The following is a 14,266-nucleotide window of genomic DNA, read 5'->3' as shown; positions in this document are numbered from 1 at the left end:
TCCACCAGATATCTGAAACCAGAGCTAGCGCGTCTACGTCAATGGCTGTCCAACGAAAGGGACATGTGCCGCGAGAGAAGGCTGCGTTGTTTCTACGTCATCAACGCCGTATTATCCTGCAGCACCTTTCTACCGCCGCCTAATGAAGAGCCTGTGACCCTGTGAGTTATTAATTATTATGTGCAGCTTACATTTGAAGCGTTCCGTGCAATTAAATTTAACCGATCAGTCACTAAACCTAAAATATTGCGTCTGAGTGTCAGAATTTTATAGTTCACATCACATGCCACAGAAACCTCTACAGTTTGTCTCACATCCATACTAATATTATAAATGCGAAAGTTTTTCTGTCTGTCTGTCTGTGTGTCCCTCTTCACGCTTAAACCGCTGAATCGATTTAGATGAAATTTGGCATAGAGATAGGTTGAGTCCCTGAGAAGGACATAGGATAGTTTTTATCCCGAAAATCATCCCTTAAGAAAGTAAAAAGCGGGGTGGAATTGAGATAATTAATGAAGTGTCTGCTAATTTGTGTGCATAATATGCTCAAATTGAATAATTGCTATAAGATTTTCTCCAGGCGCTATCTACGCTCAGGCGCTCTAGCTGGGGTTACTAAGTCCACGCAGACGAAGTCGCGGGCAAAAGCTAGTAATTTAATAAAGAGACTTTATACTCAGCCTAATTCATTTCCTTTGTCACTACTTTGGGAAAAGCTCGTATATTTTTTTCTGTCAACCAAGAGTGTGGAGTTACTGCGGTTTAACTTTGAATATCAGTATGAGATATGAAATTATTACAAAGTAGTGTCGATATGTAACTTGATGTACAAAAGCGCCTTTGTGGTCTATTTGTCGTTTGCGTTTTGAAGAGAAAGATTATATAAATTCGACCGGTCTGGCCCAGTGGGTAGTGACCCTATGAAGCCGATGGTTCCGGGTTCGAATCCCGGTAAGGGCATTTATTTGTGTGATGATCCTGAGTCATGGTTGTTTTCTATGTATTTATATATTATATATATTCTTGTCTGAGTACCCTCAACACTAGCCTTCTTGAGTTTACCTTGGGCTTAGTCAATTTGTGTAAAAATGTCCTCTAATATTTATTTATAAATACTCCATTCTTTCAGCATGGAATCCCTCGTGCCAGCCACCAGTATTCCATTCACGAACGGCGTGAAGCACACAGTCACATTAGAGGGCGAAAACCTACGTGTAGCGCTCACACGGCTGCTGTTGGAGGTTCAAGCGCGCATGCTGGCTGACAAGACCGATGATACGCGCGGATTGGAGATGCTTATACAGGTAATCAAAATTGCTATGCACGTTCTAGACAACTTAGAATCTTAAATTTTGGCTTGGAAGTAGATCAATAAGTAGACTCAAACAAAATCGAAAACAGTCCTTATACAAGGCACATAGTAACATTTGACGGCGAGAATTTGCGGATAGCGCTTACACGACCACTGCTGCAGGTCCAAGCATGAATGCTTGCTGACAAGACCGTTGAAAAATATGTGATAATATTATCGTAGTTCGGTTAATTGTTAATTCATAGTCCCCAAATTTTATTTCTGTTTCAAAAATAGTCCCGCTGGATACCCAAGAATACATTTCGGATTTTTGCCAGGTTTGGGAGCGAGCGGTGGTGATGAAGGGGCTACGCTCAGGCTCGGGGCTTGAAGCTCGACTGCGTTCATACGGGGCGTTGGAACGCGCGCTGGACGGGCGGGGGGGCGTGGCGGGCGATGCACATGGTGCCGCCAAATTAAGGTACCTATACATTTTATAGTCTCTTCTTCTTCTTTTCCTGTTACCCCCTGCTGGGGTGGGGTGGGGTACATTTTATAGTATTCATTTAAAATGATTGTCATGTTCAATATAAGCACTCCACCAATTTCACCATATGTACAAGTTTTTTTCTGTATACAAGATCTTTTCTGGCTAGCAGTACTCCGCTGGTGCAGCACCAAAGTCGTACTGGCAGGGTCGCCATGTGATGTAAGGTGTTAAGAAAAATTTGGTCCGAGTAAACTGTACTCTGAACTCATGAAATAAAACTATGAAAACGGATTATATCGCGTATATTGAATTTATAATACATCCCGACCACGAACGCTGTAAAGGGTTCGAAACGTCGGGATGTATTATAAATTCAATATACGCGATATAATCCGTTTTCATAGTTTTATTTCATGAGTAACTATCGCGGTAACCGAAGACAATATTATGTACTCTGAACTGTCATAAATAACATAAGCAGGACGGGTGAGCTGAATGATTACAGACACATTGATTGCAAAAAAAGTAGTTTATGAAAGAATGAGTGAATGGGATTATAGTGCACAATATTTAAGCCAAATTCTTTGAAGGAAGTGTTTAGTAAATCTTGTTTTACATATATTAAACGTATTAATAACGGGTCACTCACGTATTTTAAGTCGAAAACGCTCGACATGTTTCACTTCGTACCGAGGAACGTCATCAGGAGCTTGCGTCGACGGTGACGGACCGGCGCAGACTGTTTTACATACTTGAAAGAAATGCTAGTTTCAAAATCCCGCTATCATTACCTACATGACATGTTCTGCGTGACCTCAGCTGTGGTGCCCAAATCCATGCCTATACAAGATATAATATACTATGATTATCCATATGTGAGAGTGAGGTTCACACATTGACTCCAATTGTCTTTTCCGTAGAACGCTGGTGGCAGATGGGGCCAGACTGCAAGACGAAGCTCGACTAGACCTCGTATGCGACGCGGGCATAACACCATCCGCACTGCAAGCACTCAACGCGTTGTATGAACTGTCCATCAACACATACAGCTCGGTAAATATTTTAAACCTAGAAAAAGTGACCAACTAAACCATCCAGTGGCCGAGGCCGGATTCGAACCGGCTTCAAATTACGCGGCTAACGCCATAACCCCTGTCCCACCCGCTCGCGGCGGCAACCGTCTTAATTTCTCGAATATATGCAATTTATAAAAGGATAGATGCCAAAGTGTTTAATAAAAAAAAAAACTTATTTAGATTTAGGACACGAGGTGGCAGATCCTCCAACGTGTTTACTTCTCTATACTTCAGTCTTGCAATGTGTCAAAACATAATGATATTATGGTTTCAGGTGCGAATGCTCGCTCAACTCCGTTTATCCTGGATGTTATCTCACTACCCGTACTCCTACCGCGCTTTGGTACCAAAATTGGCTGAACTGCTTCACCAAGGCGGCGAGGGCGATGAGTGGCATGCGAGGCACAAAGGTATTTATAGCATATATAATCTGTATTTATACCATTTATAATTTTATAGTAACAAAACCTGGGTCCGCTCCATAGCGAACGAAACGCAACTGTCACTATCGCACTAAGGAAGAGTGATAGAGATGACTACGATACGCTAGGGAGCGTTAACGATTTGCACGTAGGCCAGGCGCCCTGGTCTATAATCTATAGATATCTACAGATTGTGACAAATCGAAAAACACCTCTAATATGGAAAATCCGATTCCGATACTGTCAATAAATAATGTGACGCTGATCCACAGTTTACGATGTGATTCCCATAAAAATGGTATTTGGCTCTCCCAATGCCATTTTGCTCCGAGGCGATTTCTAAGTCTCCTGCCCACTCGCTGTATTCCTAATAGGGTAATTATATTTTTCATCACACTCGATCAGTAAATGTGGAATTGCACGCAGGCTTAGCGGGAACTATAGAAAAAGCGTTTTCCCTAGGGAATTATGAAGTTTCTAGTATTATAATTAACGGTTTTTTTGTCTTTATACTTCGTTTTTGTATCGCAAGTGTGATTAAAAACATTGTGTGTAACTCGGGGCGTAATAATATTGCAACTCTAAAAATCAAATTTAACTGTACTCTCATTTGTAATATTTAACTTACGCCCCATGTTGCACAATGTACTATTGCCAGACAACACCTCGTTTATTTGTTTATTTGTCCGTAGGCGCTCTGTTCATAATGCTGGGACCGCGCACTGGTCCACTGACGGCCAAACAAGACTGGGAGGTGGTCAAGACGCTCTGGCCGGCTATACTCAAAGCGCCTCTCAGTGAAAAACCTAGCATACTACGGTAAGACTAGACCCAATTTGAACTTCAGAAAACTTGTCTTTCTTATGAATTATTTTAGTTTCAAAAACCGGAAAATTTGGTGCACGAGATATACAGATGGTAAATTTAATGCCTAATGATATTATCTACCAGTCAATAGTAGACCTAAACAAAAGAAACTCCTTTCGAACCATAACGAAAGTATTTTAAAAATATACACAAAATACTGTATTTTTTTTGCAACTATATCTTATTTAAACTCTCGCGTTTTGTATACATAATTAGATAGATGATAGATAAAGCGTTTATTTGTTTGTTTGCTGCAAATACACACAATTTAGAAATATCGACAAACAGAAAAATACACAATTAACAAAATGTACAATCAATTAAAACAAAATACAAAATCTTATAAATAATTGAGACATAACACCAACAGGAATAGCGGAAAGACTTGCACTGTGTGCATTGCAGCAACAGCAAAAGGGTGCCGACTCAGCTATACGCTTCACTCTTTCGAGCAAGGAACTGATATTCTGCCGGATAATTAATTAATGTCATTAACGGGTCTAACGCGATTAAATTTCATTATTTTATCTTTTTTTAATTTAATCGCGTTAGACCCGTTAATGACATTAATTATACACGGTGGCTAATAAATAAAAAATAAGTGCATTCCCGTTGCCAGGGAGGTTTTGGGATTATACTGAGCAACTTTTACTATGGGACCAACCCGGAATTCGCAATAAAAAATTAGGCTGTTTCATACATTTTGGCTGGTCCATTTTCTATGTAAGGGAATTTTTTTTTTTCGCGATTTCGTGGTTGGTCCCATAGTAAAAGTTGCTCAGTATAATCCCAAAACCTCCCTGGCAACGGGAATGCACTTATTTTTTACCCACCCTGTATATCTTATTTGTTCTATATCTTAGTGGGTAATTAAAAGAGAAGCTCTACGGTATGATTATCAAACAACATTCCTTTTTTTTTTCAGATTGGAGCAAGCATTCAGCGAAACCCTTCACCGCCACTTCCCCACAGTAAACACCCGGCTGGTCATCTCCCAATCCGCCATAGAAGCAGCCAAGCATTTCTTCACCGAAGCTGAACTTTCCGAAGCAAAGCTGGCGGAATTATTGGCCAATGCTGAAGCTAGGGAGCTCGCGCATTCGGACAAGATTGAGAAAATCTACACGGAGTTGGTAGATGAGTTGGTTGACGTCGCTGAGACTCCTAATGTGTAAGTACATTTGTTGTCCAAATGTAGAAGTGACGTTTTCCACGTATCCTAATAAAACGCTGATGTTCCGATTATGTGCTTATACACGGTGGCTAAAAAAATAAGTTCATTCCCGTTGCCAGGGAGGTTTTGGGATTATACTGAGCAATTTTTACTATGGGACCAAACACGAAATCGCGAAAAAAAATTTGGCTGTTTCATACATTTTGGTTGGTCCATTTTCTAGGGGGGGGAGATTTTTTTTTCGCGATTAGTGGTTGGTCCCAAGTAAAAGTTGCTCAGTATAATCCCAAAACCTCCCTGGGTCCCAAAAGTGCATACCCACTATAAATGAATTGCATACCCACTATAAATGAATTCCATTTCCTAGGTGTACAATTCGGCTCACGCAACCAAAGAGCAACTAGTGTTTTTTTTATATTTTTCCGATAGTAAGATTTGGTGTTGTCATTGTAATTGATATAGTTAATAATTATGCTACCCTCCGACCGTCCTAGTCTGGGACCGGTCTGAAAACCAGCGCCGGGCATCTCGGCCCGGCACACGCTGAGACTGGAAACCCTTTGCCCAATTGATTGTACTTATAAATTAATAATTGTTTTTCTTATTCTTGTTTTATGTAATTTTATTTTATTTTCTTTTGTACTTCTGGATAATGTGGCAATAAAAAAATTCTTATTCTTATTCTTGGTCGTTATTTTTGGTCACACCTGAATTGTGAACATTTGTTTCACCTATTAACTTATTTTACATCTTTTTCTTAAGTAAGTATGCTAAGTTACCTTTTTTTTTCAGTCAATGGCGCCGTCTCGAGCTGGCCATGCAAATGCTGACCTACTGTCCATCAGTCCAAACCCCCTACACGGCACGCGCCGTCCGCCTCGCGTTACATTCTTTACTACACGACGATATAGCAGTACGCAGAACAGCACAGAAGTTGACGCACTTCACGCTGCAGCAGAGAAAGAGGGAGCTTAAGAAGATTAAGGTGGATCCGTATGAGGTCGCCGGGGTGAAGAAACCGAAAAAGTTTGAGCCAGGTAATTTACACTAGATTTATCTAACAGATTTGTTTGACTCCAGAGAGGACTTTCTGGAGAAGACTTTTTGCAACAAATTTCAAGACGCGGTGTAAGTACAATGTATGATTTAGGTAAACAAATTATTTCTATAGTGACATTTTTCATTAACTTTTAAAATTTCGAATCGTTGTTCTTGGGCTAGAGTCCTTTTATGTCACAATTACCCAAAAGATTCGAAATAGGACTCAACTCACTCCTCAAAAGACTGAAGTTATCAAGTTCATCTAGTTTAGGGTGGTATTCCACCCGTCCAATTTATTTGTCCAATGTCATTGCGTATCACTCTCTCATTAAGCAAAATGTGAGACGCAATACACATTGGACATATGAAATACCACCCTAAGACTCATAAGGCTCGAGTTTTTTTGAACTCTAAAAAATGTGTGTGCATGTTTTTATGTTGCAGGTTACAGAAAGGACTTGGAATGGGCCATGTGGTCTGAAGACAAGAAAGTGCCGGCAACGGATGAGGAGTGGGACCGGCCCTGGCTAAGGAACCCTAACTATGGCTTCTACTGCTGGCCTGAACAGCTTGAGGTACTTGTTCACAGGATTTACTAAATACTACTACTTGATTGTTGAAGGTCGTGATCATTTTGAGGATTTCTGCTACATTTTTTTGGATTTCCATGCGGTTCTCTCTTGGTTCCATGGTTAGGTCACAGGGCAGACACGCTATACATCAAAAATCACTCGCGTTTCTATGTGTGTACGGCACGTCCGTACACGCGTCATGCGTCACAGTGTGAGTAAGTTGCTTAAAAATAGTACTGAGAGCACGCCAGAAGTCCGCCAGATTTCTGTCGCGGGGCGAGGTAATTCGAGTCGGGGCGGGGCGGTGCGTGGCCGTTCTGTATAATAATACTATTACTTATTCTGTGGTTAGGTTAAAAAGGACAAACTTAGATCGTACCAACGGGTATGTGATCGGCTACACGGACTGTTCCTCCGACCTTGCACAGCTAAAACTAGTTGAGGTACAAACTCTTCTAGACCATTGCTTTCAAAATATTTGTGTAACTGACCTTTACACAACACAACTAAATCCACTAAACCTTTGTCAAATATCTAAATTTTCAATCATATTTTTCTCAATGTTAGTCTAAAATAGGAACAAAATTCTTTATAGCCCTACATAAGGCCTAATTTGACACAAGTGTTTTAGGCAAATAATCTTATATTATTTCTAAATGAATTCTTCAAACGAAATCCTCAGGTAGCAGCTCCAGCATCAGAACAAGTGTTCTCCAGCGATGTCCCCCCCGCAGAGATGGAGGAAGGCGAGCGTCACATCCACGAATTCTTCTCCGATGACGCCAACGTGGAGAAGCTGGTGTCATTCTTGACGGTGGAAGAGAAGAAGGGAAAGGACAAGTTCAGTGGAGTGCGGTTCTCCATGTTTAAGGTTAGTTGATATATCACAGTTATTCTCCAAGAGCATTAACACACTGCAACTTTTTGTAGCGATACAAATGCGCTTGGCGGTCGCGCGATGCTGACATTAATTTACTGTATCTCTTCTCTACCACATCGAGACTGAACCGTGATTGTATCGCTGCAAAAAATTGCACTGTGTAAATCCCACTAAGGATCGAGATATTCCTCTGATATACCTCAGGAAAAAAATGAAGTGAGGGTCACATAGTACGATTTCTTCTTCGATGACGCCAACGTGGAGAAAGCTGGTGTCGTTCTTGACGGTGGAAGAGAAGAAGGGGAAGGACAAGTTTAGAGGAGTGCGGTTCTCCATGTTTAAGGTTAGTTGGTATATTGCAATTGTTTTTTCACTGGGATACATATCAAAATCCTTGTGTACTTGAGTTGGTGGATCAGTGTACCTAATGTCCTTTACAGGCTTCACGTAGCCAATATTTTAAGTAAAAATCGCTCGGAAAAATCTAGTACACTATCAGTAACGTCATACTGCACAATATGACAGTTAAAACCAAAATTTAACAGGTCTATACGATACTGCCTTGACTATGAAAAACAGGCAACCAGGAGCGTTTTTTTTCGCGGCGGATTTTTAAAGCTTTTAATTACAATCTTACAAGTCTAAAGCGTCAACAGTAAAAAAAAGTGATCATATCACTCCGCACAAAAAAAAAGTGATCATATCATTTCGCACAAAAAAAGTGATCATATCACTCCACACAAAAAAAAGTGATCATATCACTCCGCACAAAAAAGTCATCATATCACTCCGCACAAAAAAAAATGTGATAATATCACTCCGCACCGTTGGTCAAGCGCGTGTCAAACCTCTTTTAAAAGTTGTATATTGTATGTAGATTTATAAAATGGCGCCCTGGTAATAGACATTTTTCTCCACAGTCTCTGTTCACCCAATTCGGTCCAGTCATAACGGAGAAGTTCCTTGTCCACGCGCGGCGCTGCGCCGCCGACTCACAGGAAGCGCCTCAACGTTTCGCGTCCGAGGTGGCCGCGTCTGCGTTAAGAGCGCCGCGGTACTGGCGCCGGCAGGATGCCTTGAGCATTTATGGCAGTGTGCTTGAAGTTTATAGTGCTGGTATGTTAACTTTTGTTCAATATGTCCGTAAATACTTGTCTTAGGGTACAAACCTATGGAAAGTTTCATAGTAAACCGCAGCGGCGCGCCGGGTGACGTTGATCAGTCTGTCAAGTTAGGATGGTGCAACAGGCACTAAGTCTGCTTGCATACGTTTGTATTTGTTTTTAGGGTTCCGTACCCAAAGGGTAAAAACGGGACCCTATTACTAAGACTACATTGTCCGTCTATCTGTCTGTCTGTCTGCTAGACTCATAGCTAGTAAGTATCTCATAGTAAGTAAGTAGGGCTCCCATACAACAAACGTGATTTTTTTGGCCGTTTTTTGCATAATTGTACGGAACCCTTCGTGCGCGTGTCCGACTCGCACTTGGCCGGTTTTTTTTTCATTGTAGGGGTCTGTTAGACTAAAAATTCTGTATTTACAAATTAAAAACATCCATATTAATCCCGTATCGGATTTATTATGTTCAACTCTTGAGTAAACTTGAGCGTTAAATGGCTTAACCTCATTGGATTTGACTTAAAGTTGGGATTTAATAAATATGAAATCAATTTAGGCGAATAGACTTCAAGTTACTTCCCTTTTCCAGGCCTAACATCCGTCATCCCAGAAACCATGGAGGACTGGGGCACTTCGTTAGCCTCGGGGGTGGTGAAGCTGGAGCCGACGCGGGGCGGCGGGTTCCTGCGCGAGCTCCTCGAGCTGTGCGCGCCGCCCGCCAGCAGCGCGCACGACCCCGACCAGCACACGTCGTTCGTGGTGTGCGCAAGGCTGTACGCGCTGCAGGTGTGTAAATTTAGATTATAACTTTATGAAATTGAATCACAGAGTCCAACATCAACTCCACGCCTGCCACCTGCCCCGAACACTAGTCAAACTGAAAAAATATTGGCTCTTCTCAATTGGGAATTACTTGTGAACGCTCTGCATGTGTATTAGACGTTAGATGTGATAAAAGTAAACAATTAGCCTCATGTATGAAGTTTATATTTGAACGAAATATTTTTTATTCGGGTTTTTGTTACCGTTATATCATGTTAAAAGTGCACGTCCCGTGTCCGTTATTAAATTATCATTTAATGGCTTAAAATAATAAATAAAAAGCACACAAATTCGCCCGCGAAGCTAGTGAGAGAAACGCGCGAAATGTCACGTGACGTCACGCGTTCGACAGATTAGTTCACATAAGTGTCATATACGTATACATACATATAATCACGCCTATTTCCCGGAGGAGTACGCAGAGACCACGGATTTCCACTTGCTACGATCTTCCTCCTCTTTCGCTTCCTTCACTTTCATAACATTCCTCATACACGCTCGCCGGTTTAGGGTGCTCTTGACCTGGCCTTTCTTCAGGATTTTTTCATAAACAAGCCACTTAATCGGCACATTGCCAGGAAGTAACACATAAGGGACATAAGTGTTATTAGTAGCAAACGTCAGTTGAACCGTCCAACATGTGAATTCATCACGCTCTCTCGAATTCGCACCAAAAGATATGAGCGTTTCAACCGCTCAAAACTTTTAAACATTTTAAATATTTTTTAATAAAATAATTTGAAGGTTTACAAAAGTATTTTTATTTTCTCCGGTGTACAAAAATTTAAAAAAAATCATGCATGGAGCTACTTACGATTTTATTTTTACAGGGTGCCCTTGGCTCTCTTAGGTGGCAGACGGCTCTTCTCGGCTTCGAGCTTCTGGCGAGGCTTGAAGCGGCCAACTTTATGCAGCACCCGTACCAGAACGTGCGAGAGACAGTTGGCAGGTGTGTTGTGCTCCTTTATTTAATTAAGAAGGTGTTATAGTATTAGCTTTCACGGTTAATTTGTACGATTATGTTAGGTAAAGTTGTGTTTTGTATAACTGGATAATAACTTTTAAACCTCGTTACGTTATGTTGCATAAAATACATTTTAATATTGGAAAATCTTTGACACATCAAACTGTACTTTCGCAAAGTACCGAGGTCTCGGCCCACAATACCACTTTGTGGCATTTGGTGTCGAGACACTGGGGCCGTGGAGTCCAAGCGCAAAAGTTCTTTTTAAAGAACTTAGCAAAAAGCTCGTCGACGCAACCGGTGACCAGAGAGCTGGCGCATAAGTATTGCCATTCAGCGAGGGAATGCTGCCAGCATCTTTGGCACAATGCCGCGGGGGCCTTATTTAGATGTTTTTTAATTAAGAGTAGTTTTGTTTTTTAATTTTTTTATTTATAAGTTGTTATTCTTAGTTACTTTTAGTTTTACTTTTAATTTAATAATAATAATTGTTAAACTGTACTAAAATATTCATTATATAACGATTTAGACCAGTATAATATTCATTAAACTCTATTATATCTCTAGTTTGCTTATGACGATCTTTGACACGGAGCTGGTGTTCACCGGCGGCGCGCCGCGCTTCGCCGCCTTCCTCGCCTCCGTGCGCCCGCGACTGGAGCCCCTTTATGACGAGAATGGAGATATTGGTGAGTGTTGCCTCCTGTATTCATAACACTTAAAATGTCTCTTCGATTTTGTGTCTTTCTAGCAAACAACAAGTGACAAACTAGTTGTAACGGCATTTTAAATTAACAGGCGTTATCTACAATATCGAAGGTCATCATTTTCGAATTTTCGTATTTACTTACTTTTTTTTTTTAGGCGCTGTAGGCCGAGCACATGATTGACGCGACAGTATCTCGCCGCGAGATAGACTACCCGTCTTTTGCTAACTTTATGAATAAAGTTAATTAAGCGAGAGACTCAAAAACACGGGATTTAAAATAACTTTGCTCTCGTGTTGCACACATAATTTTTCACCTCAGTAGTGAGAACATATTAAAGGTATATTTCGAATTACACAGAATAATACAGAGAAAAAAAAACAAAAAAAAGGGGGACGAGTAGTCTATGTCGCGGCGAGATACTGTCGCGCCAATCATGTGCTAACCCGGCTGGGATAACCGAGGTGACAAGTGATTCTTAACTCTCTGAACAAATAATTGGTCAATTTTTTTTTATAAATTAATAACGGTACAGCTATCATGACAATTACCCAATGCGATAGTGTAGCAAATATTTACCTAGGTGGATTAATACAACTATTTTGAAGAATTATAACATAATACAAACAAAGTGATTTTATTGAAGTAATTCTCAGAACAATGAAAACGGAAACTCAATCCGGGTAGCAACTCGAATGAGCGTGCGCACGCGTTGATTGCAGTGCCATTTGATTTTAGTTTTGCGCGTTCATCCATTGATTTATTTTAATAATAATAATAATAAGCCCGCAGGGCAGCTTGTGGCGAGCTGTTGGGGAGTAACGACCCCACGGACCCGAGTGCTCCCGAGAGTCGGTCAGGGTCTCCGTCTCCGGCGTGTCTTCGTCGGTCGGAGTGGACCCCAAGGGGACCCGCAGGACTCTCAGCTCTGGCTTGCCTTCATTGGCTGTCCAGAGAGGAGTCGCTAGAGCTATATGCTCCAGGGGTGGAAGTGAAAGATGCATAAGACGCGAGTTGGCACAGTGGCTGGTAACAGCCACTGGGTAGAAAGCGGCGCACACCTCTCGACACCCCTGAGCCGCTCACACCGGTGTTGCTCCTGGTCGTCTTCACGACGGCAGTTTCAGGGGCCCATCTAGTCAGCGGCAAGTCACCACCTGCCTCGATAACGTGTGTTAGCATTGTTATGGCAGGTGTCCGGACTTCTTTTCAATAGCCCAGTCTCATTGTCCACTCAAACTTCAATCCATAGACCGGTATACTGTTCACTTTTTCTACAATAGTCCCAATGCCTGTTGCAACCGGTTCATGGGTGTCTATTGTTGCACCTGTGAACGGGTTCCAGCAGGCGTTCTACATGACATTAAAGCTCTCCAAGGGGCCTCTACGTGTTGGATCTATATCCCCACGCAAGCCTATCAAAAGACCGGGATTTATAGGCCCGAGAAATCCGAGGAGATACAAATAATAATAATAATAATAAGCCCCCAGGGCAGCTTGTGGCGAGCTGAATGGGAAGTGACGTCCCTTGGGTCCCATACCCCCGAGAGTCGGTCAGGCCCCTCCCTCCGGCTTGCCTTCATTGGCCGGCTGGAGTGAACACTGAGCAGGGGCCGCAGGACTCTCACCTCTGGCTTGCCTTTACCGGCCGTCCAGAGTGGGGTGTCAGAGCTATATGCTTGCAGGGTGGAAGTGAAATATGCATAAGACGCGAGTTGGCACAGTGGCTGTGAGTGTTTACAGCCACTGGGTAGAAAGCGGTGCACACCTCTCCACACCCTGAGCCACTCACGCGATGTTGTCCCCTTGTCGCTCCGTGCGAGCGGCCGTTTTCGGGGACCCATATTGTGAGTTGGCGAGTCACCACCTGTCCATTTTTTTCGTGTTTTTAAACATAGATTGGGGCAGGTGCCATAGTATTTCCATAGACCCGGTAACCAGTACACTAACATCTCAACACAATAGTCTAGTTTATTTTGTTTCTTATCATTGCAATAGTCCTGCACTAACCGGGGCTTGTCCTTGGGTGCACTACTATAGTGCATACAGGGATAATCATCGGTTGGTGTCACATCACCTTTTAGAGTAAATTGTCTTTTTACAAGGGGCCTCTGCGTGTTGGCTTCGGCCCCACGCACGCCTTCCAAATGTCCGGGACCCCATGGTCCCGAGATTATGTAAAGGACGAACATAATAATAATAATAAATAATAAATATTATAGGACATTCTTACACAGATTGACCAAGTCCCACGGTAAGCCCAAGGAGGCTTGTGTTATGGGTACTCAGGCAACGATATATATAATATATAAATACTTAAATACATAAAAAACACCCATGACTCGAGAACAAATATCTGTGTTCATCACACAAATAAATGCCCTTACCGGGATTCGAACCCAGGACCATCGGCTTCACAGGCAGGGTAACTACCCACTAGGCCAGACCGGTCGTCAAATATATATATATATTTTGTTGTGTTCTAGTGATAAAAACGGCAGCGTCCATGGCACAGATGGCGGGCGCTCGCCGCTCACCGCGCGCGCGCTCGCCCTCGCCCGAGCGGCGCGCGCCCCGTGTGGACGTGCCCGTCGCGAGTGCGAGGCTCGACCCAATTGATGATACTCAGGTATGCTACAGGTCTAACTTTATACTATGAATTTTCTCAAATGATTTTTACGCCTAAGACCCTAATCTGTTAAACAAAAGCTATTGTTTCTTTTATGGGAGCGGTCGGCCATTGTGTCTGAGCGCGTGCCAAAGCAACAATGTCGTTGAAAAAGCGGCTGTATCGTGGTGGTTTTAAGGTTCAGACGCTCTGACAGATTAGGTATACGTAT

The 14,266-nt window shown here is 42.2% G+C and overlaps 1 protein-coding gene across 2 annotated transcripts in view; it reads left to right on the top strand.

Annotated features, from left to right (window-relative positions):
• LOC134748590 (proteasome activator complex subunit 4B-like) overlaps positions 1-14,266 on the top strand; it is a 32,062-nt gene that overhangs the window by 12,034 nt on the left and 5,762 nt on the right. For both annotated transcript variants that reach the window (XM_063683380.1, XM_063683381.1), the window contains 15 exons: positions 9-161; positions 1,130-1,304; positions 1,630-1,772; positions 2,702-2,834; positions 3,132-3,267; positions 3,972-4,098; positions 5,072-5,317; positions 6,113-6,357; positions 6,806-6,936; positions 7,616-7,804; positions 8,734-8,929; positions 9,523-9,719; positions 10,586-10,704; positions 11,287-11,408; positions 13,913-14,055. In XM_063683380.1, coding sequence (XP_063539450.1) covers positions 9-161; positions 1,130-1,304; positions 1,630-1,772; positions 2,702-2,834; positions 3,132-3,267; positions 3,972-4,098; positions 5,072-5,317; positions 6,113-6,357; positions 6,806-6,936; positions 7,616-7,804; positions 8,734-8,929; positions 9,523-9,719; positions 10,586-10,704; positions 11,287-11,408; positions 13,913-14,055 — 2,455 coding nt within the window. The remainder of the gene's footprint in view (positions 1-8; positions 162-1,129; positions 1,305-1,629; positions 1,773-2,701; positions 2,835-3,131; positions 3,268-3,971; positions 4,099-5,071; positions 5,318-6,112; positions 6,358-6,805; positions 6,937-7,615; positions 7,805-8,733; positions 8,930-9,522; positions 9,720-10,585; positions 10,705-11,286; positions 11,409-13,912; positions 14,056-14,266) is intronic.

Source organism: Cydia strobilella, chromosome 16 (assembly GCF_947568885.1).
Source record: "Cydia strobilella chromosome 16, ilCydStro3.1, whole genome shotgun sequence".
NCBI lineage: Eukaryota > Metazoa > Arthropoda > Insecta > Lepidoptera > Tortricidae > Cydia > Cydia strobilella.
The sequence above is the reverse complement of the archived record's forward strand: the minus strand, read 5'-3'. Positions and strand labels throughout refer to the sequence as shown.